The 26,360-nt window shown below is 44.2% G+C and overlaps 1 protein-coding gene across 22 annotated transcripts in view; it reads right to left on the reverse strand.

The window, feature by feature from the left end:
• LOC144168811 (coiled-coil domain-containing protein CG32809) overlaps positions 1 to 26,360 on the reverse strand; it is a 119,106-nt gene that overhangs the window by 73,723 nt on the left and 19,023 nt on the right. For 20 of the 22 annotated variants that reach the window (XM_077697800.1, XM_077697798.1, XM_077697799.1 and 17 more), the window contains exons 4-9: positions 22,115 to 22,262; positions 18,878 to 19,016; positions 16,243 to 16,332; positions 13,090 to 13,206; positions 8,150 to 8,498; positions 6,381 to 6,526 (exon numbers count right to left, since the gene is read on the reverse strand). In XM_077697800.1, the coding sequence (XP_077553926.1) occupies positions 6,381 to 6,526; positions 8,150 to 8,498; positions 13,090 to 13,206; positions 16,243 to 16,332; positions 18,878 to 19,016; positions 22,115 to 22,262 (989 nt within the window). The remainder of the gene's footprint in view (positions 1 to 6,380; positions 6,527 to 8,149; positions 8,499 to 13,089; positions 13,207 to 16,242; positions 16,333 to 18,877; positions 19,017 to 22,114; positions 22,263 to 26,360) is intronic. The other 2 variants (XM_077697789.1, XM_077697792.1) reach the window with 2 other exon arrangements.

A 26,360-nucleotide genomic window follows, 5' to 3' on the forward strand; every position in this document is an offset into this window, starting at 1 on the left:
GAAGGAAGCATCCTCCATTTCACTGTTCAGAGTAGCTAATGAGTAGGGGAGGAAAATTAGTTATTTAAAATATTCATTTGCGCATCTGTTTCCATGTATACCCACTTCAAATGAAGTAGCAATACTCACTTTTTTAGAAAATGCAACCCTCCGGCATAAACGGTAATGACGGCTTGGTGTAGTCGGTAATGTATCTTAAAAGAGGTGTTAGTATAAGACCCTCCCGGCATTCAACCAATTAAACACAAAAAAGCCTGTGCATTCTTTCCGACAATAGCAGCCAAAAGTTACTTTCAACAAAACTGTTCATTACTGGTACATCTAAACATTTCTTAAATCAATCATTGTAATCTATGTAAACAAAAAATTCTCCTCTTCAATATCTTCCTCACATTATTTTGCCCCTGCTGAGAAGTATTGTGATTCCTGCTCTTAGGAGAACAGAAATGATGTTCATGAAAAGGAAGATGATCGCCACTTCCGTTCATAAACTGAGCATTGGGATACTATGATACTGCAATAAAAAAGGGTCAGCTTCACTAGGCCTTGATGGTATCTGATTCTTATGTGTGCGATTCACTTTTCCTGTCTTCCATCACCAATATCGGATCCTAGCCTCGAGGCCTATTCTAAGTCAAGATGAAATTTTCTGCTCTGTTTAGGTTGTTCAAATCTACCCCACCTAACGTGCTTCCTGCAACGTTTCAAATCCAGATGTTGCGGAAGGTCACGCAGCCATGCTTAGGCGCAATTTTTATTTTATTGAAAACCTGGTAAACACCCACCTAGTTAGACATTTTGTTGCATTCAACACGCATGAAAGTTTCAAAGGATAAAACTTTACGCGATCTGTTTTTATAAGAATGAAAAGGGGCTTGTCTAAACCACAGCCACTTAAATCAAATGTTATCCGTGAGATACTAGAGAGAGAGAGAGAGAGAGAGAGAGAGAGATAGAAACATCTTAATTAGGCAGGCAAGGTCAGCCAGGCTAGCCGCCCGACTTGCTGCACTCAAATCTGTTAAACTCTCCGGCAAGCTACCCATATAACATCTGCTCTATTCAGAACAAATGTGCAGGAAAAAACTTGAAAGTTATGCAAGTTTAGTTGACAGGGCTATTTTTTACAGTTAAACACACAAGTTGGACAGTAATTGTGATGGGGCCAACAACGCCTTACCCAACCATTTGCATCAACTTCCTCCTTGATGTGTGCCATTCTGTAGGGGTTGCTTTCACGAGAAAATAAACCAACCAGGTGGGTTATGGCCACTTCTCTCGCTAATGTCATTTTAGTTTACCTAGTTGCAGCGGATGGTGACACACTAATTTTCATACCTCTAAAGCCTTGAATCAACCCAGCTAGCTCTGCATTAATATGCCCAGCTGAATATTACAGCACTGGTGCCGGAAGAGTGTGCTAAAAAATGCGGTGAGAGCTTGGGAAATGGCTGCTAAAAGCGCGCAAATATCGTTTTCCCAAAAAATTACAATGAGTATTTTCTACTGCATATCTGTACTGGCGTATTAACACATTTCCAAAAATATTGATTAACCTATTTAACAATCACGAATAGCTGTCAGAAGATATGATGCTGGAGTGATGTAGCAAGTCAGACTAAAAGGCGCAAATAAGGAGAAAGTGTTGGGTGATGGTCAGCAGTAGATGCAGAGAAAGTGGAGAGAATGAACCTACCAGTGGCCTACTATATTTTTACAGAACTCTCTGTAACTCTGTAATTTTATACATTACCCTCTGAAACCGAATTTCCCAATACGTGATTGAACATTTTAAGCGTTTGCAAGGTTCAAACTTCTGGAATTTCGGGCCGATATAGGATCAATGCTACCACCATTTGATCGTAACAGTGATGGTACCCAAAACCCAGCCCCAACAATTAAACCCACCCAACATGAATCACGCCACGGACGCAACAGTTTTTCTTTTAAAGCAAAGCTTTCTATCTCTACCAGCCAACGCTTCTTTCGTGGCGTGCGGGACAAGAAACTCCCAACGCGTCAGAGGCGGCGGCGGAAGGCGGGAGGGCGGCACAGGGTTTCACTCACGGAGCACGCGAGAGACGGCGCGGTGAATTTACACAGCGATCCCCTTGAGAACGTCTCTGCTCGCCGGCGGCGACGTCAGCAGTACGGCGTTGTCGTCTTCTTTACCGACGGTTGTTTTGGGCCTGTTTTGGTGCAACTTCGCATCCATTGCGCGGTGCCTTCGCACGGCTTGATTAACTTGTTCGACAGCACCTCTAGGGCAACCCGCACGCGACGGAATTAAGTGGTCGTACGGAAAACATACGTTAATCATCGGTTTGCTGGGTGGGAAAACAAAATGTAGAGACCACATACAGACATCTGGCTGCTAGAGAAACGCTACCTCTTGCGCACTGCTTGCCCCAAATGGGACTTCCTTTTCTAAATTGGTGATTACCCATTCCGTTGTGTTTTAAGCGGTATTACAAAAGGCGAAAGTAGCAACTGATTCTGATAAATAGCAATTATAAAAGTTCCCTCAGCTTTCGTGCAATTCTCAAACTTACTAAACTAACTAGTTTAAATTGGTATAAATAGGAATCACTAAGCTCACATGCAGAATTGCTTCGGTGTCTGCGCTTGTGTCGCGTGGTGGTGTAGCCCCAAATTAGCCCGTCAGGGTGGGTAGGTTCAGCTGTCTCACCCTTCGAAAGACGCTCCTCTCCATTTTATTTCTCCCGACTTACGGCCGCGCTACAACGGCGGCGTCCGCAGCTCTAGCCCGGCCGTGTCCAACACTGCTGCTGCGTTCGGGACGCCGCTTCCACGAATTCTAGGTAACGGCTGGCAGAATCTCTGGTTTCACTCCGTCTAGAGCCACGTGTGTAAATTGAAATGACGTTGCATGGGAAATTGTTGTGGGTGTCGTTTAAAGCTTTGGCTTCCAACCACCTTCCCAGCGTGGATTGGAGCCAGTTTTTTTGCCCATGTACGTGCCCTTCTACGTGTCATCGTTTTCGCGCTTCTTCTCAGAATGTATCACCAACTCGCCCAACTTTCTGTTGTGTTGAACCTTACAAAGTGTCCCCACTTTGTCTAGACTGCAGCTGCGTCACCTGAAGCCCCAATGAGATCACACCGCACATGACTGTGTCACCGTTGAGTGGCCATCCCACTTATGGGAATGAATTAACAATTGTAAAAAGGTGCACTTCTGACCTCAAATAAAAATTGCCCCCATTTCAGCCCTTGTAAAAGTGGCTAAGTGGCCTGTTGCCCTTAAAATAGCAAAGCTGCAAGGCACTAGCTCTGTTTCAGTATCGGCATTATACAATCTGCATCAGATTGGCATTACCTTAACAAGAAATTACCACATCTTACCACAATCTAAACCTATCCTTCCTTGCTTGAGCGCCGTTAATGGAGCTAACTATGGCACTTACAAGACCCATTTAAGCTATTAATTAGTCGAGCCCCACAATAACGAATCCTCTGGGGAAGCCAAGTAATTTGCTCGTGTGTGAATTGCATTGCCACGAGAACAAAACGTAAATGACAAAATCCTTCGCAAGTCAAAAATTTATTTACGAAAGTCGGTTATATTACTTGTGAGCCGTGCCTTGCACTAATTTCACAGCTCAGCTCTCACACTACAAAAAGTGCTTCATTGCTAGCCGTTCGTGTTTAAGAACAACCGATTTGTGTGAAATGCATCCGTAACATCCCGCGGGTTTGCCTTCCGTGCACTTTTTCCCCCTGTTCCTCGGCACCGAGTATGCCCGAGCATGCAAAAAATGCCAGTTTCTTCTGTTGGACATTGCCAGACAGTGGCACCTCGTTATTCCAATGCTGTCCACAAAACTAAGTGAGCGCTGCTTTGCTAACGTCCAGAAAGGCCACAGCCCTCGCTCTTTTGTATTGCGCACGTGCGGCATTATGAAAGAGTGGTGTCCTTGCTTTTAAAAATGGTAGAGCGACCTGCAGGCAGTTCCAAACTCGTCGGCACTATCTTCCCTTCTTCCACTTGGCCCACTGACTTGGGCAATGATGGCTGCCTTATCTTGTAGCAATAAATACTACCGCTTTTGATTGAGAGCAAATTTGTTAGTGCCGCAAACACAATAAATTCACGCGATCTGTTCAACGGTACCTTAAATATTCACATTATTCACATGTGCCACATCTATTGTGGAATTCAGACTGTTGACTGCACAACTGTGGAATGTACCAAATTCTATGTGATGCTCATCTCGAGATAGCTCCGAGTTAGATTCACCAAATGAGTGCTGTTTGTTCTCGAAATTACAGGTGCTGTGGTTACAAGCGTATTTCCAGCCTCTCTTCCATGTTGGTTTCACTAACTAGTGAAATTTGACTCACAAGAATGCAATATAACAAGAAATAAATTGCAAACACAACGCGCAAAAAAGCGTCCAAGTGGGATAGTTTTCCTTAATAACTACTGGGAGAACGAAATGGGTTTTACACGTCTTATCATCACTCCACTATATGTCATAGAATAAGTTCCATGATGCTTTAGAGGCCATGGTGAGTTCCAGATAGAGCAGTTTCACTCTGAATACTTCCAAATGACAGCTTCCTCACGTTAGGTTCTAAATGCAGTAATCTGCCCATTCTCCTAAATACTCAGGTCTCATGTTAGGGAGGGAATTTATGACAACCGTGACCCCCTCAGGAACTCATCAGATGGGATCACACAAGTCACGTGACCTGTGCCTGATACTACAGTAGGCTCCAATTTACAAGACTGGAGACAGTTAGGCTTTATAAAAAAACGCAGGAGTTCTTTTAGGGGCAAGAGTTGTTTTAGGGTGCTGGAGCTGCTGGTATCTCCTGTTGTCGTCATCATAATCGTAGTCTCATGCAGTCACGGTACTAAAACACCGGGGAACTCCGTTACACTTCACGCTAGAACGTAACACCTACTAAACAAACACCGGAACACTTGTTTACATCTCGCGCTACAGAACTTCGTGCTTAAAAGACAAGAGACTTCTACAGCAAAGCTGTACACCTCTACCCCAACGGTTTCATCTCCATTGACAAAAACGCCAAGGCCACAAGAATACCTTTATACACGGCGCGCTTCACCCTTTCCCAGGGTTCGCGTTAGTAGAGATGGCCAGAGATTTTTTTTTTTGTCATGTCGGAAACAATTTTCAAGATGCCTTTCTTGTGGAACCTTGAGAACATCTAATCGCTGGTATGGGCTATACCACACAGCAACACCTCTGCAAGTCATTGCATCTGGATTGTGCAGGGCTTTGTCTCTGGAAATTAAGCTGCTCAGCTTCAGGACACTGCCCAATTCCCGCGGCCTATGTTGTTCCAGGCGACAATGTTGGGCTTCAGAACTCAGACGATAGAAAAATGAACAATGCCTGGCATCCGTCACAAGCGAGACTGAAACGAGGCGCAAAGCTCACAAAAGTTTGTCAAAGAAAAAGCTGGACCCACGCCAGGGGCTATGCATTTACACTTTTGCAATTTTATACCGAAAACCCAAAAATATCGCCTGGTCTGCACTCCACTGCAGTTTAAATGATGTGCTTTTTCAACACTACAATAGTCCGGACTATTTAAATAGTTCATCCAAAGAGCAACTGATTAGGAATATGCCCATACAGATGGATGTAAGTGAATGCAAAACCATTCTACATGAAGATTCTATGTTTGGTCTTTTTGTGCAGCGTAAAAGAAAAACTTGTGCCAGCCGAAAAAAAGCAGTGGGAGCCCACTGGACCTGCTGAAAACCCAAATGGCCCAACTGGAACCATTTGCATTTCAAGTTAGTTCCATTTGACCCAATTGTGTTTTAGGCAGTCCCAAATCGGCCTCCAATTGTTTTTTTTTCGGCTGGATCACAAGAGCTCTGTCTGTAGCACAGAAGAAGGTAACTGCAGTCTGAACAACGAAATGTGTAAGCCATTTTAGACAAACTAGTGATGTAGCTCCTCTAACATATTTTCCATGGTGATCGTCCAGTCTGCTTCTTTCTTGATTTGTGCCTTTTCACTGGCAACATGTATTCACGTCATCAAATCCCCAAGTTTCCTTGCTATCATATAGCAAGTAAACAACCCAAAAGGTGGACACAGCAGTCGCGAATATTCAAATTATATTTCCAACTCAAACAAATATCCTAAAGTCCGACATCTGTAGCATGTGCAAAAATGATGTTTCAACACAAAAAAATCCTGAAACTAACCAATGAAAACACACATTAAACCGATTGGGTCTCACTTGCAGCCACAGCATTACTCAAAATTACACATCCTGTTGCCGATTTGTGCAGAAAAAAACGATACCAAAATGGGAGGGTGGCAAAGGGGGCGAGGGGGCGACCAAAGGAGGAAGTATCCGTTACCACTCACCCGACCTGTCCTTCTCGGGAGCCACGTCTGTGTCCCTGGTGGGGATCAGGTGGCTCGGCTGCCGCGGAGATGTTCCTGCAGCTAGGGCCTTGTGCACCAGCCCAGTCAGACTTGCAAGCTGGCGTTCCATGTACTCGACACGCATTCTGCACCACCACGCAGGATGGAAGACGGGAGAATGAGGACAGAAATGATGACGATGGGGGAAAATGCTGAAAGCCTATTGTGAGTTCTTGAGGCACATTCAAGTGACAATGCGATAGACACTAAGCAGACTATGAAAACTACAAACTGACAGTGCCTAACATGAAATAGATAAAAACATTGACAGGTGATCACTCTGACTGATGTGATGGGGTGTGCGCTAGCGGTGTACCCTTTCTGTACCCTGAAACTTACATACCCCCTATCCTCCTGCCAGCTTTACCCGAGACTTTATAGACAATGCTGATGGTTTTTAGTGGAATGACACTACTATTACTAGAACAGTAAAACGGCAACAAAAGCAGTGTTGAAGTCTCTGCATTGCTTCGTCTGCATCATGTTTAACATCCGTTTGCTTTTTTGTATGAACACTAGGCACCTAACAGGAACTCTGAGGGCAAGGCTAATTTTCAACTATTAGTTCTCATAAGTGGCATGCAATATGTCCTGCAGTTCCATTTAGTGATATATTTACAACCTTGTTTGTGTAAAATCCAGAAAAACTACAAAATAAGCAAGTTCAATACCACAACCTGAGAAGTTATTCCCTCATCAGTGTAGATACTTAAAAACATCTTCTGCAAGCTACTTATTTATTTATTTGGCGATTTATTCCTCAAAGATCCAATCGGAACATTACATGACTGATGGGCATGACATGGCACTTGAAAGCATGGTTACAGCAATATTGACGCCAACAAATGAACTAAAGTAATTACGACGGCGCTTCTTCAACCGCGTGCTTGAAATCTAATTCGTAAATGATACTAGCAAGTGCAGCAGGTAGGTCATTCTAGCCTGTTGAGGTGCGGATGAAAGATAACTGTTGGAACAAGTTAGTACGGGCATGTTCAGGATAGACTGCACTGGGGTGACCAATATGGGAAATGCGGTGAGCTAGCCAGATGTACTCGGTTCAAGGTGTGAAAGAACTTTGAAAAAATGGAGTCAGGCTATCTTGCGGCGAGAATAAAGTGTAGAAACATTGTTCTGACATGGTGGAATGGTACGAGTAATTTCAGAGCATAACCCGAGTGGCACAATTCTGAACAGCTTCTAGTGTGTTAATCCAGATATCTTGGTGAGGATCCTAAATTCACGTCGAAATTTTCCACAAAGTTCACATTTTAAGGTTTATTTTGCGTAAAACCAACACTCTAGCCACATTATGCACTTATTATGTTACACCTGGATAAAAAATGGTCATAGACCTAATATCAAATGGGGGAAACATGATTGAAAGCATAGTGAAAGCAAGCACTTCAACCTGTCCATGCAAAAAATGACATTGTAGAAAAAAACGTATAAAAGCCGAAGTCATATTCGCATAATTTGTATGCTCTTCATAAACTTATCCCCTGAGTGGTGACACGTAAAAACAACACGGTAAGAAAGAGACTTCAAGCAGAGGGCACACAGGCCCAGTGCTGGTTCTCTTTGTCCTCTTCCTCAAGTGCACGTGTCGAACCTATCGTGCTGTTTTAATGTTTTCCTCCTCGAGCAACGAACTCGCCCACATAAATGCTTGGGCACTTGCTCCCTAAAAATACTGAAAGCCTCTGTACCTGGCCTCTTCGTCGATAATGGGCGTGGCACTTCCCGAGCGTGAGCCGTACCCGCCAGCGTCCCCGCCGTAGAAAGGCTCTTCGTAGGCCGAGTTGAAGGTGGCCGGCAGGGAGCGGGTGTGGTCCAGCCTACGCTCAGGCGAGTAGGCCACGTCCCGTCGGTCGTCGGGTACCGCCGGGTAGCCCAGCTCATAGCGCCGCGGAGACGTGGGCGGCGGATACGGACCGGGCCCGCCGCCGGGCCCCACCGAGGGTGGGAACGGCGACGCCGCCGCCGAGGGAGGGTATCCGGCCTCCGCCAGGAGGCCGCCCCCGCGGTCGGGAGAGAGCGCCCGCGGTGGCTGGGGCACTGCGCAAGGGTCGCCGTGCACCATGAATTCGTCAAGTATAGAGAGGCCCTCTGATGCGGATCAGTACGAGGGTTCGTCAAATACTTATGTTCGTGAAAGTACACTGTGGCACCTCTTCTCTTGCACAGTTACTCATTGTGTTAGCGATGCATTTGTGCATACATAAACACCTTCATGGTGAGCTACGCAACACAGCCCCATCCCGTTCTGCAAAGCCCAGATGCGGCATGTTCTGACATCACACATCTTCTTTCAGCGGTGAAACAGCTGAATCAGATTTGGGAGCAGTTTTTGGAGCAGCGAAATCTCCATTTCAGAGCAGAAGGATCTTGATTTGGAGCAGAACGACATTTATTATGTCCCCTTAAGAGCCTAAAAAATCTAATTTTTGGCAACTCATGGGGGAAAAGTGCACTTTTTAATCGGTTTTAAACGTACATAACACTGAAACGGCCTTTCAATAACATTTATTCTACCAGAGTATTATTCTACCAGGGAGTACCGGAACTGCACTACCTTTTCAGAAACCCTCTCTGAATGGTTCGGCTCAATGTATAGATAGCGTGTAGTGCCGTTGAGAATATCGAATTGAAAAACTAAGCAATTGCCGGCCATTTTTATTGTCATGTAAATGCTGAAATTATTTTTTTGTATTCCCACGCGGGGCTTTACGCACAAATGTAGAGCAACGGCAAAAGTTGCGAAAAGCGAGGTTACCGTCGTCGTACCCCACCAGCCTTACCATTTCAATCCCCAAAGCGCACGTTCACTACGCACGTAATTTGAGTAACGTTTAGCCTCCTTCCTCTTGGCGTTAAATGTCACTTCAGATAGATGAACCATTATTGCTAGCGTGCGATAATAGCCCGTCCCGCTTTCGGACATTACTTCAACATTTTGCGGCGATGTAGCCTGCGCTACCACTTCTGCAATGTCAATCATCCCATTCCCGTCGTATATAGCTCAGCGTTTTATAACAGCGCAATGAGTCCGAAATTTTACTTTAAGCACGCACAGCGCCTCACACTAGAGGCCGAAACACGGCGTATTCTCCGGCACCATTTTGTTTTTGATAGGGTTGCCACCTTTCCCCGAAGAAAAAACCGGCCCTTAAGGGGCGGGGGGGGGGGGGGCAGAGGCGGGCGGAGGGAAAGTAGAAGGTTGAGTTTGTATTGACAAAAGACGGCACGTTTTTTTTATTTACATACAATGGCATTTCTTGCAGCGTTTTCCCATCGAGAAATCAACATAATTGTACTGAAGAAAGTAAAAGTTGATTGAGATTTCGGCTATTGCTCTGAATGTGCTGCACTGAAAAGTAACCGCACTTGCTGACTGCGCCGGCGGCATTTCTTTGTGCTGTTCCTCCCTTTGGTCCCCATTCTTCTCAGGAATCGTGCTCGGCCGCGTATTTCCTCTGCTCGCGTGTCCTTGCACCGCTTATCAACATATATTCATTGTCGTACTCGCTACATTTACGCTTACAATAGGCCAAAAAGAAAACTGCGCCACAGTGGGCAAAAACCGGTCAATGTCGGCCGGTCTTCGGTACAGACCGGCAACCGGCCCGCTGTCTATAAAACCGGTCTGGCCGGTCCAAAACCGGTCAGGTGGCGGGAGTTCGTCAAAACTTTTTGATGAACTCCCGTCTTTCGAGTCGCGCAACTTCCCGCGACAGATCAAACGACCCCCCCCAACCAAACCCACGGTAGCAATCGGCGAAGGGCCCTCTGCCTGAACCACGAACAACTGCTTCGCCCGGCGGCCATATTTTCCAACCTTCACCACATCAAGATGGCGGCGCACAGTGATGTCGTTCCGGAGATACGGCGCTCCGAAAATCGCCGTTTTTTCATCAACTTGCAAGTACCTTGCGCATCAGTACACCTAAGTATTTTTTTACAAAACTTTTGAATGCTTTTCGATGAGAAAACTTTAACAAACTCGAGAATATAACAATGCCAACCCGACATTGCGACGTTGAAAAAAACTATCTCAGGGTCAATTTTATGCGGGTTTTTTATTGAATGATGAATCAATTACCTTTCCAAACAGCATCACGTTAGGGGTGCTGGAAAATTATACCATCAGTGAGCATTTTTCCGCACTGAAAATGACGGGAGCGCAAAAATCCTTGGCTCTCAGACTGTTTCGGAGCAGTTTGATGCAATTTTCGCAATTTTCTAGCTTTTGGAGCAGTCTGGCGCATGAAAACAAAGTTCTATCAAAACCGCGCAATATGCACAGCTGTCTCAACTGTTTTTGTTCTCAACTGTACTGTCATTTATCTGCCCTTTCGCACTAGGGCTGTACTCTAGTTAATTCTCCTCCGTTCCTTCGATCTTGCTTCAAAGAATGCACCATTGCTTGAACCATTGGGGGTTCAACATGTGCACAGATTTCTTTGGGCAACCCTCGTCGTGCTCGCACACTAAAACTTCTGATTGAAATTTTGGATGCAGTGCTTCTCTACCCCTTTTCTGCATGCTTGTTTTCCTGCACAGTTCACTAGAGTAGCGAGAAATTCTCTGAACTTAAAATATTCCTTGCTGAAGACGACCTTTTGGAAATTTGTTTACAGCATCACACCTCTAGACAGATTATCCACTGAAAAGTCTGAACAAATGTGGTGGCTCTGCAGGAAGGAAATCATGCTCTGCCCCAACATCGATTTCCCAAAATGATGAACTACAACAGTACGAATCCATGCATTGACCCCCCATTTCAGAGATTTGAACACAGAGCATAACTTTAACTTGCCATTGTCTTTGACTACTTTACTTTGTGGGTGTTTGTTGTGTATGCCATCGTCTGGTAACACAAATTTGAGGCCTGGTATCGGTTCGCAGTTAAGAGAAATGTCTGTGCTGGAAGTGTGCAAATTTCGTTACCGTTTTGTGTGCACTCCTTTTTAGCATTGCTAAGTACAGACCTAGCCAATTGTGCAGGCTAACCATGTCTTGCGGAGAAGGCACAGTCATCGTCATGAAACCAACTGAATTTTTCACTGTGCTCTCGCAGTCTGTGATTTTGAATGAATATTTGCTTGGGTTTGATTTGATCCTTAGTCGGTGCTATTTGCGATAATTTATTCGTTCTACTTATCTAAAAGTGCCTTCATAAATCCTGAAACAGTCTGTGCGATGGGGTTAATAACAATAATAATAGTAATAGAAAACAACATTGACTAACCTACTCACCAATCCTACATAAAAAAAGGACAAAACATCCTACTTCGCTATTGGGCCAACTTGTCTCTTACAAGGATGGCGACGGCATTTAAGTTATTACAGCTGACACGAAGTTTGCAATGTTCTACTAAACCTGACGCTGTGAAATAACTCACTTACAAAGGTGTGAGCCACAAAACTGGCAGGGAAACCAGAAAAAATGAGAGGCTGGTACATTAGGAAGCAGGAGATGGTTCATGTCATTCTTACCTGGCATACGTATACAGATCTGCTTAATATATACGTACCTTTATGTATTAATGTATTTTGAACCCGTACTGCAATAACTTTTCTTCCATAGAAACCGTTGAACTTATTTTATTATAATATGTGGCCTACTTGGCACCAAGATCCCGTTTTTAAGATATTGAACGCCTAGATCAAGGGCCAGTAACTTTAAAGACCATCCTAGGACCATGGACTTGCCCCTCAAAGCAGCGTCAGGCTCTAAAAAAGTTTGTTTTGTTATTTAGAGGACGTTGGCCACAATTCAAAATTGTGAATTGTAACACAATCTACCGAAGAGTCCGTCAAGCCCGTTAAGCGACGCCAGTTTTTGTTTGTTTGTTTTTGTTTGTTTCTGCGCACCTCTTTCTAGGGCCTGTTTTCCCTACATCCCCGACCCCTAGCAGAGAAGCATGTCGGCGATTGCAAACGCCGGCCAAACTCCCTGCTTTTTTCAATAAAGAGCCTTCTCTCTATCTCATGTTTGTTTTTTGGCACAAGTGAAACGAAGGCCAATGAACGCCAACACAATGGTTTAGTCTTTTTATGAGTAGAGTTCCCAGTAAAATAGTGTTACAGCTGCATGGGTTTAAAAGTGTTAGGTGAGGGTTGTAGAGCACTTCATTTAAAACACCAACATGGCATATGACCAAATGATGGTGGGGATTGGTTGGACAGGTGATGGGGATGGTAGCGTGTGAAGAATGAACGTACGCTCAAAGCTTGCCTCCCCTCTGAGGGGCTGTATGAAATGCACTCTGAAAATACAATGCCTCCAAGATTAGCTGAAAGATGTCTATTGTAATTAAGGGAATACAATGCCTCCAAGATCAGCTGAAAGATGTCTATTGTAATTAAGGGTTGATCGCCTACAACAAGCTATATAGCAAGATGCAATGGTATCATGTCAATGTAAAACCCGTACATATACAAGCATGTACTTAAGCGCGTACGTAGGCCTACGCACCTGCTTAAATGCTCTTACAGAATGTAAAATAATAGGGCACCACCTCCTAAACTCCATATCACACCTTTTAGCATCAAGGAATCAATTGATGAGACCATGCAGGCTACTGCATACAACATTAAGTGCGGGTGTGGGGGCACATGCACACATGGACAGGGGCTAGCGCACCTGGGGGTGGTCTTGGCAGCGGAGACCTCGGGGACGTAAGAGGGGAGGCGACCTGTAGGGGTGGTGGTGGCTGCCCGTAGAACCGCTGCGGCTTGGCCGGTGCCCCTCCGGGCGGGCCTGCGCCGCACGTGCCCATGCACACGCCAGTTCACCACAACACCACTAGCAGGAGCACCACACAACACCACCACCACCACCACACAAGGTATCATGAAAAGTTCCCTGCTGCAAGGTTCCGCAACTTCCTTATCAAACTAAGGGCACAATAATACAGAAGATACTTGAAGTGACTTGTGAGTATTGTGCCCCATTATTTCACGGGATTCCAAACTGGGATTACTGTGATGAAACTCGCCTCGAATTTCGAGTGCACTGTGCAGGTTTATAGAATTTTTTAACTCGCTAGCGTTTTTGACCTCCATTGAAATATTGCACGCATGGACATTTCTCATATCTCTCCGACATTAAAAATACAGCTTGTGTGCCAATAACTGGCACCTGCAAACTTGCATCTCATGGCGCAATGCCATAGCCACTACATTAGCTCATATGGTGTCAATTTTCTTGATCTTACAATCACCAGGAGCAATGATTAAAATTAGGTAAAAGCTTTGAAGTGTACTTGTAGCAGGAAAAACTAGGCAGGCATAACGCATTCTGGAAGCACACAATGGGAAGACACAAATGCCCCTACCTGAAACCTTCACATGTATACAGTCAAACAGAGGAGATGTCAAAGGCAGGCAAGACTCGCAGCTTGAGCTCCAAATAAAATATTTTTTCGCACAAACTCATGACACCTACAGGTGACAAGTCTACATCTCAAGTCACAACAAACACAAAATACTAACTATCAACGCCCATGACAATGCACGTCATGCAGCATGTCCATTCCTCATGCAATGCTTTTGCTATTCGAAGGCTCAAGAGCGCTTTCGGTCCACTTAGCTTGCCTGTATAAGTGAAAGTGCAAAACAAATTCTTTTTTCCTGACAACCATCTCCTGATTACAACTCTTCCTGGCCACTATGGCATACATACAAAATTTTCGCTACCACATTGATAAAGAAAAAACCAAAACTGCAGAGATTGAAATGTGCAGAAGAAGATAGTAATATTTGCAAAGCCAACATTACACAGCACTTTCCGCCCACTTAGCTTGCCTGTATTAGTGAAAGTGCAAAACAAAATCTTTTTTTTTTCAGACAACCATCTCCTGATTACAACTTTTCCTGGGCACTACGGCATACATACAAAATTTTCGCTACCACAATAATAAAGGAAAAACTAAATGCTTATAACTCCTAAACCGCAGACATCGAAATGTGCAGAAGAAGATAGTAATATTTGCAACACAAAAATTACAGAAGCAAGGGCCTACTAACGTGTTGCTTGCATATGACGATAACAAAATCCCACATTTAGTGCATATTGGACTCTTCCACTAAAATGAAGGCATACCTTTTGTACTTCTTTAACCGGCAGAGGGTTTCTTAATAGTATATTTTGATATTCTCAGTTCGAATATCTTTTACTTCTTAAAGCTGGAAGGAAAATTTTATGAGCAAGTGAACCATGAGTGTTTTCAAAGATGTCCTACGTAGGTTAATTCTTTGTTAAATTCTCTTAGATTACTTCCAATTAAAGCCTTTAGTAATGCCTGTCAGAGAACCCAAAGCATGAACTTGGTTATCTTCATATAGGGGAAAAGAGCAGCTTCAGGACTTCACCAGGTTAGTTATGATGTGACAAGTTGTGAGATTGCTCACTGCAAAGTGTCACCAGATTATCGGTGACAATGCAGGTCTGGCATTTATGCGACGTCACGGATTTAGTGAGAAACTGCAGCCCACCAAACGAATTCAATTAATGAATACAATGTGCAGACGCACAAGAAAGCAAAAAGGAAAACACACATCACGGCACTATACAACCAGTTCAAAGTGAACTGCACTATGAAGCATCTATGAATGGCCAGTGACAATACAATCAGTAAATTAGAGCAGCAGCCTTGGGGTGCTTTTGTTGAAAATGTTTTTATTAAAACTAGATTTAGAAAGAGAAAGACAAAAATAGAAGTTGTTTGATACCTTCAGGAGGAAACTTCATTTCTGCCCATCAATGACCACAAATAACTTTTAGACACCTTTCAGACACCATTTAGACACCTTTAGACACCTTTTAGAGTTCCCTGAAACGCTTACTCAAGACGGTGTTGTACTTTCTTGTGTCCATTTCAAGTCTCCGCAATTTCACTGAAATTTTCTAGCATAAACAATACGTTCAGCACGTGTCCTAGACAGTTTCACTCCAGTTCCAACATTTTTGAAATCCACATTTTTTTGGGTGACAAAAGCACACTGGCCAGGATAGGCATTCGTATTCAATTCATGCAACCATAACCAGAGGGTTGTTCCTGCTGGTGACAACATAGCTTTGTGTAGCATTTAAAATGTCAAGAAATGAAGAAAGCGCCCATGCATCTCTTTTTTAGTCCAGACTTCTTTCAAGTGTTCTTTCTTGCACTATAACAACTTTGACCGAGTTACAAAGATTATGAAATGCAGCTTTTCCCTTTTCACACGTTTTTTGGCCACTCATGCGACAATTTGTGCGCATAGTTGGGGCCAATATGCAAACACTTATGCACGCCTTTCAGGCAGTGAAAGTTCAGTCCTAGACAACCTACCTTCTCCTGGCCACCCAGCTAGAATGTGGTTAATGTGGCTAATGCAGTTTTTTATTCCTATAGCTCTAAAATTCTACATATACATACAGGTTTTGTGGCAAAAGCAATTTTCACTGCAGTGACAATTGTAGTATAACAAAGCCGTCGTAGTATAACCCTTTTGCCTTGTCAGCTTCTTGTCACCTGAACAAAATTTCCAAGAAACGGAGCCGCAGAAAAATAAGTGGGGCGCCCACTGAATCCCTTTGGTAAACAGAAGGGCAACACACAATTAGTTAAAAGGTGCATAGCAGTGATGCGTAGCAGTGCTGTGATCATTAGCGTGGGGCAAGCAAATGCAGCTAGAAGTAGGGCACAATCTTTACACTGTGGCGAAGCTTGTGTTGCAGTGAAGCAGCAGCTAGTGGGCTGGTTTTGTGGAAAGAAGGGAATCAAAGAGATAGCAAGAGCAGGTGATCACTGACCGGCGGGAACAAGCAGGCCGGGCTGCCTTTTTTCGGGGCTCAGCGCCACTGAAGAGTAGGTCATTCCTCGGGGAAGGGTTTGCGAGTAGCCTGTGTGCCAGGAGAGCCAGCAAGAGGGGCAGCAACAAGGTCAGCACGTGCAGAAAAAAGTGCGTGATTGTATGTGACTGGCTGTTCAATAAGGTGGGAATTGGTACAAAGTGTTTGGCGACCTTAGCATTCTTGATTGCAGTGTTTTTTTTAATGAGCAGACAGATTACGCGCATTATGTTGAGTGCAAAAGGCTATCTGCAGCCTGCCTAAGCATATGCAGTATCAAATCAAAGAGAAGACCCAATATTGAATACTTTAACAGATATCTAAAGAGCAGGACATAAATTACAAGATAGTTCCTAATGCCACAAAACGACTGCTACTTCAACAGCTGTGGCTGTCAAAATATGGGAAAAAGTTACTGCACTTAGCCAAGGCAGTCCAAGTAGTATCTATCTGCACAGTTCATTAAAAATACACAAGTCGCCAATATTGTGCTGTGGCAATTTAAAAATCTTTTTAAGTATATTTTATGCCTCATAATCTGCATATTTGTGATAGTGCATGCTATGTATACAACAAATGCTTAGCCTGTTAAAAAAAAGTCAACTCTACTGAACCTGGTTTTAGTTATTTCAAGCCGTAATTAAAATAGAAAAAGGGAATTTCAGTAAACCTTCTGGACATCTAATAAAATTTGGCCATTATAACGTTGGTTTACCGCCTATTTCGTACTGTATAGGAAGACCATTAAATCGGACAAACAACCAATCTTTGTGAAGAGTATGCTCTTCATCGCAAATGAAAGGACTTCAGTTAAAACACCTCGAATGGAAAGAGCTTCCCTACAATGTGTGAAAGCTGAATCCTTGGAGCAACCAACCTTATGTATGCGACCAAAAGGAATGCTGGGAACCATGGCAGTAAGCCACGTGGCAGTGAGATTTTAACCCCACGTGACAGTCGTCTTTCATATTCATTATTGCAATTTCGAATCCATACTGAAACTGACATAGCTATTTGTATATGTAAGGTGGTGTTACATTTAAACACTACGTCGCACCACCCTTTTGGAATTCAGAAATTTAAGCACCACATTAACATAATTTCCCCAATTTATTCACAAATTCCTTGCTGTACCCCATTAGGTAACATGCTGGATTTAATATGAGCTAAGGGACCTACGCTCCATAAAAATCGGTTTTCTGTTGTTTAAGATTCAATATACCGTAAACACTCGTTATAACGAAATCACTTTATTCAAAGTGTTAGTACCAAGTGGTTCATGGTACTGAAGGTACCCTCGGGAGTGCATTGAAAGTAAATCACCTCTGCTTTTAACAGAGCATCGTTCGTAATGAAGCCAGTTTCCTGTCCTGATCGCTTCATCATAACGAAGGTTTACTGTACATGTTTCCATTGATGCCTATTAAGACTGCGAAGTCGCGGCACAGTTCGCGTCAAAAACACGACAGCAACCCTTTTTGCTTCGTAGTTGAGCTCATTCTGAAAGTATTTCAATACTTTAAATGTATATATATATATATATATATATATATATATATATATATATATATAAAGCACCAGCATGAGTCTAATGAATGAGAATATTTGCACCAGCTTATAAAATATGTCACCAAATGTAAAAAATTCTAGGAGGCTCAATGAATTCTAGTGCTCCCACATTGAGTTCAAATTTCACCTCTGCTGAATCCTTTGAAAAAAGTGCTAGTGAGACCCTATGCCTCCTATCCTGCTGCTGATGCTGTTCCACTAGCATCTGACAATCAGAAAGTTCAGCCATCAAAACCACAGACCTTGTACATCGAAAACTGAACCGGTAGCTTTGCCAGACACTGCCGGCGCACATCCAAAATGCAAACAAGGCATGCTGCATTAAACCATGTACGTACTCCTCAAAATAGAACCTGAGTGCCACAATGCATGCATTCTTTCTATTCGGAGAAAATTGCATGAATAACAGACCTAACACGTGGCAGGAGAAGAATCATCAATTAATTATTATTTGCATGCTTCCAAAGGGCTAGAACACGCCTTCTGATTAGCTCATCAAGCACCAGCTGTCACAAATGAATATGCTTAGATTTTCTATGGGAAACATCTTGCCCAGGCTTACATGTTACTGTACAATTTAATATGCACGGCTTTGGGTTGTTTGGTGTTTCATGTTCTTTGTGTATAATCTATTTTCCCATCCCTGCTTTGCCTTTTCTTCTGATACTGCGATTAACAGCCTGAAAATAATGTTATTTTTAGGCTTGTTTGTGTCAGTTCAAAAAAGTAAGCCCTACTGTCCTTAATTGCTGCACTGACTGTTACTAACAGCGGATTCTTTTCATAAGCTTGTGGGAGCATGAGTAGAATACCTTCTTCTGAATGCTGTTTTTCAAATCCATGGATAGGCTCAAGATGTCAATAAACGTACTTTGTGCGGAACCCAGGGCCGCACGATTCGCCGCAATAAACTCAGCGGTTCCCCCCGCATGCGTGGTATGTAACATTTGTAATAAGTATTTGTTATTATTAATACTGTTAACGTAAACGTTACAAGTATGCGTTACCATAAAAACGGCATACTGACCAACTCCGGGGCTTGGCTTGGGCCTCTCCTGCGGCGCGGGCGAAAAGGGCCGGACAGTGGCACCGTGCGGAAGCGTCTGTGTCCGGCTCGGCGGGTAGGCAGGCACGCCATAGTAGCCCGCGCCTTGCGACTTGGCCGCCTGGTGGGGGAGGCGCCACAAGAGAAAACGAGAAATTGGTATTTACACAAAGAATCTGTAGCACTAGCAGGGGTTAGACAGCTGAAACAGATTAGGGAGCACTTTCTGAAGCTGCAAAATATAGGTTTTGGAGCAAGAGAACCTCGATTTGAAGCACTTAACGATATTTATTACGTCGTCTTAGGAGCCTAAAAAATCAAATTTGTACCAACTAGGGAAGAAAGTGCATTCTTTAGTCATTTTGGAACACAGACCACACAAAAGCAGCCTTTGGAGAAAGATTTTTAACAAAGTATTACAAGGCACCGACTGCGGACAAACCTTCTTACCAACTCATACTTTATTGAGGTTGTATGCGTGGATATACCCTTATAAATGCCAAATTAAGAAACGCTGCTATCGTAATGTGTTCTAATAATCATTTGAATGCTGAAATTATTGTTTTTATAATTCGAGGCTGCGTTGTACGAACGAGTGTAGAGCCACGACAAAAGTTGCGCGAGGCGAGGCAATGGTCGTTGCACCCTGTCCCATTTAAATCCGCGAGGCGTACGTTCAACCCTATCGAAATACCTAGCCTTTGGCATGAAATTTCACTTTAAATGAATTAATAATTACTAGTTGGGTTTCCAGTTTGACATGTAGTAACAATAGTTCGGGCGCTGCCCGAACACTTCGCGAAGATGCAGTCTCCACCGCAACTTTTTGCGTGTCGATCGTCCCATTCCGCGGATCGCAAGCTCACTGTCAAACAATAACTCAACGCTTTATAACATCGCGACAAGTCTAAACATTCGCTCCACGAATCCTCAGATGCAAGCACCGCTTTGTAGCGCAGGCTACACTGGCCGAGGTTGAGCAGTTCGCGTGGACCCTGAAGGGCCGTGCTGCGCAAGCGCGAGGAATATGGGATTGAATTGGATGGGATTGAATTGGATTGGATTGGATATCCAATCCAATTGGAGTACGGATGTGTAGAGAATTGGGTCTGCACGTTTGCCGGTCTGCCCATTCCAGAGAAGTGACGTCATAGCCACGGCAGGCGCACTGGCGCCGGCGCGTGCGCAGCTTTGCGCCTCCGTTGCGCAGTAGCCAAGTCTGACGCTGCGCCGGAGCCGCTTGATAGCCGTTTCATGTGGCACCTGGAGAGCCGTGCTGCGCACGCGCGAGGTGCAGTGACTGGACTGGACTGGATTGGAATGGATTGGATTGGATTGGATTGCTGAACCTTAGCTCACGCTATGTATATCCTGGCATATCCGAGCTAAGCCACTGCTAATTTTTTTACTAAAAGCTCATTGGACGCACGCCGTTTTCGACGAACTCCGTCTTTCGAGCAGCTCAACTTACCGTAATCTGGACCACGTTCTACAGCATGATTGCAGCGGAAACGTCAGTGTGCAGTACCGCAACAGATAAAACGGCTAAGCGGGACTCAGCCACCCGCGCAAGCTAACCAATGAAAAAATCGGCGAAACGCACAATTCCCTGAGCACGGCAGCACGCGCTTCGCCCAGCGATCGGGAACGCCGTTTTAGCGGACCCGGCCAAAAAGCCAATCGCGCTTTAGGAGCTATGATTTCCTTCATTTCAGCGTCTGTATTTTGGTGCCGTTAGTGTGGTTTTGAGAGAGAATAAAATGTGCAACAGAAAGCATAAGATGAGGGCTCAGCCAAACTAACCCCACCAAGATGGCGGCGCCCGGTGGCGTCTTTCCGGAGATACAGCGCCCCAAAAATTGTCGTTGTCTTGTCAACTTACGCGAATAGTTTGTCACCTCAGTTGACATAAGCATTTTTCAATTCCCGTAACAATGGTTTTCGATGGGCAAACTATAGAAACGTGCCGAATATAAAGCGTGCAGTCCGAAAATGCGACTTTTAAAGGGACAGACCACCGATTTCTGTGGGGTGCATGTCGTGTAGCTCATACGAAAGGCAGCGTTTCATAATAAATACTGCGACAACCCCAAGAAATTTCTAAATAAACAGGAGGAAATAATTTTAATTCTGGTCGAAAAAAACCGCATGAACGAATAGGAAAGGTAGCACATTATTTCTGTTTTAACACGTGACAAGTTTTTATTACCGTTTTTATTGTCACACGCAGTGAAAATAGTGTTGCCTCACTGCTCACTGTAATTAATGGTTGCCATCATCCCTTCTTGCGGGGCACGTATTTGTAACGTTGTATAGGGCGCTATCAGCAAAATCGTTTCGGATTAAGGTGTTTTAAGTGAAGCCCATTTATTTGAAATAAAGATAATATACTCGACAAAAATCTGTTGTAGATCACTTGAAAGAAAGAAGGTTGGAATACTTTGTGCTGTGTAATCGTCGCGTTTTTTGATTGATATATCGATCAAACCGCTAAAAACATCGTCGCCTTGGGGCTGCTCGGAAAATCATGTTGTGAGGTCGGAATTTTTCCCCAATGAAACTGAGGTGAGCGTCAAAATCCTAGCTTTTCCGGCTGTTTCGCAGCATTTGGCGCAATTTTCCGCACTTTCATTCCTGTGGAGCAGCTTGGTGCGGGGAAACGGATTTGTATCATAACACGCGCAATATGTGCAACCGTCTCACTCCTACACTAGCACTAGAGGGTGTGTGTATCTCCTGGGTGACCAACTCGTCTATACGTACATAAGACTATGTTTTCAACTGCTGAGAGCGCCACGTTCAGCTTCACGATGCCTAAGCGAATATGCAGTGTAATAACGTTCCACCCTGCAGTGACAATACCTTTTAGGCAAAAACAAATCTGTGCCCGTATGTATTCAAAGATTACACTTCTTGCTTTACATCTGCACACGCTGTTTCACATAACTTGGTCCAAGCATTACAGCTAAGGAACACGACGATAGTAACCAAGCAAACTACACACCACTCGGGTGTACACATTTACCCCACTTTTCAAAGCTCGTCATTGCTCAAATACTGAACCAATCTGCCATATTAAAACAGTTCAGTGCACTTTTTGGTTGTTTTTCAGTGCCTGTGTGCAATGCACCCTTACGCCGCCCTTACATTGCAAATTCCCTTTAGTGTGCTGAAGGAGTGCACAGCAAACAGTGGAGGGCAAGAATGCGTAAAACTGACCTTGGCCCTGTGAATGTGCTGGTTCTGATACTCCGAATCGAACTCCGGCTCCGAAAAGTAGCTCATGTCCTGGTCGTACGTGCTGTAGACGCCTCCGTCGTTGACATCTTGCTCGTAGATACGTATAACAGATCGATCTCGGATGTCCCTGTGGGGGGGAGAAGCAAGAGACGACGGAGAAAACTTGACCGACAAGAAATATCCGCATTTAGCTAATAAGTACTTGTCAAATAGTGTCGCCTTCAGAAACATCAAGACCGGGACTAGCTAGTTAATTATATTGCCGAAAATAAATTCTCTTATTCCGCACAAACATTGAACATGCCGTGAAAGGAAGCACCGACACATACAATGAAGTAATATATATAAATATAGAGAAAGAGAGATACGGGACGAGGGACTCGGTAAAGTCGAGAGAGAAGCCGCTGTGGGGATAGCGTAATGGTGAACGCACCGCACCGGTTATGCGGAGATGTGGGTTCGAGTCCCGCTCCCGGAAAACGGCGGATTTTTTCTCGACTTATATTTTCGCTTATTTATCAATGAATCAAAGAAACGTGACAAGCACACGTCATTCGGCCCTATTAAATATTTCGAAAAAAGCCGAATAGCACTGGCAATGACGACTGCAACCTTGATATATATATATATATATATATATATATATATATATATATATATATATATATATATATATATATATATATATATATATATATATATATATATATATATATATATATATATATGTGTGTGTGTGTGTGTGTGTGTGTGTATAGTATAAGTAAAGAGTCGGATACACAGCAAGAACAATAACAAACAAGGTTTACTTACGTAGCGGCAACGGGACTTGCCTTCATCAGAGCAAAGTTACATGATTTTGCTGTCGCAAACATTTCGAACACATTTCTTATATAGGTTTGCAGAAAACTGTGAGAAGGAGTGGAAAATGTTTCCGAAATGGAGAGTGTGCATACAGTCGGGCTACCTCGAATCAAACTTTCTTGACACCCAAAATTTAAAGCCAATGTACTATAAAAGGTATATTGATGACATATTCATGATCTGGCAACCCGGTGAGGCGGAGCTCCTCACCTTCATTGAGGCATTTAACCTAGCCCATCCTATTATTTCCCTTGCTCATTCCTGTTCGGAACAGTGTAAACTTTCTGGACGTCACCGTTACTACCTTCCAAGGTCGGCTTCAAACTAAACTGTATAGAAAACCGACAGACACGCGGCAGTATTTGCACTTCCGAAAGCCATGTCAGACACTGCAAGACAGCAATACCTTACAGCCAAGCCCACCGATTTAGGAGAATTTGCTCAAACCAAGCCGACTTTGACTCAAACTGTCGAGAACTCAAGACCGCACTCCTGAATAAAAAATACCCGGAAAAAGTTATCGACGACGCTATTGTGCGAGCCAACCAATTAGACCGTAACGAAATCTGTAAGAAAAAAGCCCCGAACGGGAACCCGCAAACTAACTTAGTTTTAGCCCACTCATCCTCCGCTCCAAGAGTGTCAACCGTTTTAAAAAACATCACAATATCCTAATGCAAAGTGACCGCTTAAAAAGCATATTCCCCGAACCACCACGCGTTGTCTACCGGCGTAATAAGAATTTAGGTGACTTTCTTACTAACTCTCGTATCAACCGACCGGCAACTACTGGCTGCATGCCCTGCAATAAACCCCGATGTAAAGTATGCCCACACATGACCACTACACAGCGCGCCACCAGCACGGCTTCAGACTACTACGTAAATATAAAAGGTAACTTTAACTGTGACTCCGCTAATGTCGTATATCTTCTAGAGTGCACTGTTTGTAGGCAACAATATATCGGCCAAACTGAAACGCCCTTCCGAATACGGTTCAATAATCACCGCTCTCATGCAAAAAGCTGCCCTCATTTCCCCCTGTCAAGACATGTGAACAGTCCCGGGCATGCATTTGAACATCTTAAAGCAACGATTTTAGAATCCGCCTTCAAAACGCACCACGACCGCGAGGTTCGGGAATCTTATCTCATTTATAAGTTTGGGTCAGCCGCACTTGGAATTAATGAAAGTTACGGAAAACTAACGTGCTTATCCCTCGATTAAAATTAGCGGCTTCATAATTTTTATAACTATGTTCATTATTCCTACCCTCGAGTTTCCCATCAGAATTCGCAGAAACTCTCCTAATACCGCAGCTTTATTAGCCTAATGCTGCTCAACAATGCCATTTGTCCTGGGAAAGGAGGCCTCGTTCCCACCACCACTTAAGAATGTTTAACTCTTTGTGATCTATTCATGTTTAACCTTTTGTGACCCTACCTATTTCCTGTTCAGTTGCTAGCTTCTGTGAAATGCTCTTTTGTGCCCCCTATCTATTCTCTTCATCCGCCGGGGGCACACCCATCTTCGCTTCCCCCCCAACCAGTCTCCCCAGCCACTGAATACCTTACTGTATACTCTTCCCTTTCTTTTCAAACCGCGGTTGTCCAGTTTCCCGCATTGTCTGAACTTGCAGCCCGCGCGGCATACGTTGAGCCGTCATGGTGCAACCTTGAACGCTGCATTGTTAACACGACCCCTTTTTCTCTCTCTCGCTCCCCCCCCCTTTTTTTTCGGTTTGTTGTTGTTGTAACATAGGCGTAGCCCGACTGTATGCACACTCTCCATTTCCGAAACATTTTCCGCTCCTTCTCACAGTTTTCTGCAAACCTATATAAGAAATGTGTTCGAAATGTTTGCGACAGCAAAATCATGTAACTTTACTCTGATGAAGGCAAGTCCCGTTGCCGCTACGTAAGTAAACCTTGTTTGTTATTGTTCTTGCTCTGCATCCGACTCTTTACTTATACTATTTCTGCGCGCTTTGTGAGTTTATCTTTCTCTAGATTTATATATATATTATAACTCTCTGCATAAAATATTGAGACGTATACATTCAACATTTGTACAATTGTAAATCTGTGCACGTGGACGTCTGAGTGCATTTGCTTGTCCAGTCACTCGTGCGCGTGTGCCCGCGTAAGCATTCCCCACGTGTGTGGGACTTTCTCAATGCTCAATTTACTTGCTCAATTTACTTGCTCAATGCTCAATTTACTTGCAGGCCACGAAAAAAAACACCGAATGCGACAAATCTGAACCGTACACTGCGACAACTCTTCAACATCCGACATGCTTATAGGATGTAGTCAACGACCACGCCCGATTACTAAGCCGATTACAGCGGACCCCTTCCCTCCTCACCCCCCCTTCCGGGTTATGCAACGACCGGCTCCTTGGGATAGAATAAGGCAGTCCCGGCCAGCTCCCAGCTGGAACAGATTAATGGTAGCCACAGTTTGCATCCTACGGCGGCTCACGCGAAACCGGAAATGCGTGCCTTTTGTATATCTTTCCCGCTGCTTTGCCGCCTCGTCCCAATACCCCTGGGTAAAGCGAAAGCCCCACACCGATAACGCTTTTCGTTGCGCAGATACAACCGCCTCCTCACCGTAGACGCTTATACTCTTCACGCGACGCAATCTCTTTTCAGAACTTTATTTCAGGCCCCTCCCCCCCATTTCCGTTCTATATCTGTAAAGCTGATCACGGTGCCCACTAAGCCGCCTCTTCCCTCAGTCGTTGGTTTAGTTCCCTCCCCTTTTACTCCTGCCGTTTGTTCCCCTTCCCCTTTCGCGCCACCCCGGTCCCCTCCACCGCAGTCTCTTGCCGCTTTTTAAAGCAAAGCTTTTTACCTCTACCCCCATGGGTTCCTTTGCGACCGTTGGTGTCACCAGAAAACTCCAGCGAACAAAAAAGAATTTACTGGCACCACCGGGAATCGAACCTGGAACTAATAGACTAACAAAGCGAGAGCCCGTTGTCTTACCGATTCAGCTACGAGCCCACGCGAAGACGGGGAAGACAGGTGGTGTACTCACCAAGCACATCTGCGGGTTTACCCCCTGCGTTCTCGCTGAATGAAACGTGAAAACATCACGCGGCCACTCATGCCCGTCTAGCGGCCCTGTGCGCACCTTGCTCATGTGCCAAGAGTTACAAAAATTAAAGAACACTCACAAAAATGCATGGCATCTCACTTCTAGTACGCCAATGTGCTAAAACCTGTGGCCTCCAGTGTACACGTAAAAAAATCACAGCTCTTATCGCCCGCCCTCACGCCAAACTAAAGAATACATTCAAATACTCCTTGATGGCCAGGCCATCACTCCAAGCCCCAGCATCAAGATCCTGGGCCT

This window comes from Haemaphysalis longicornis, unplaced genomic scaffold (genome assembly GCF_048455015.1).
Source record: "Haemaphysalis longicornis isolate Haplotype H1 unplaced genomic scaffold, Haemaphysalis longicornis Haplotype H1 scaffold_2, whole genome shotgun sequence".
NCBI lineage: Eukaryota > Metazoa > Arthropoda > Arachnida > Ixodida > Ixodidae > Haemaphysalis > Haemaphysalis longicornis.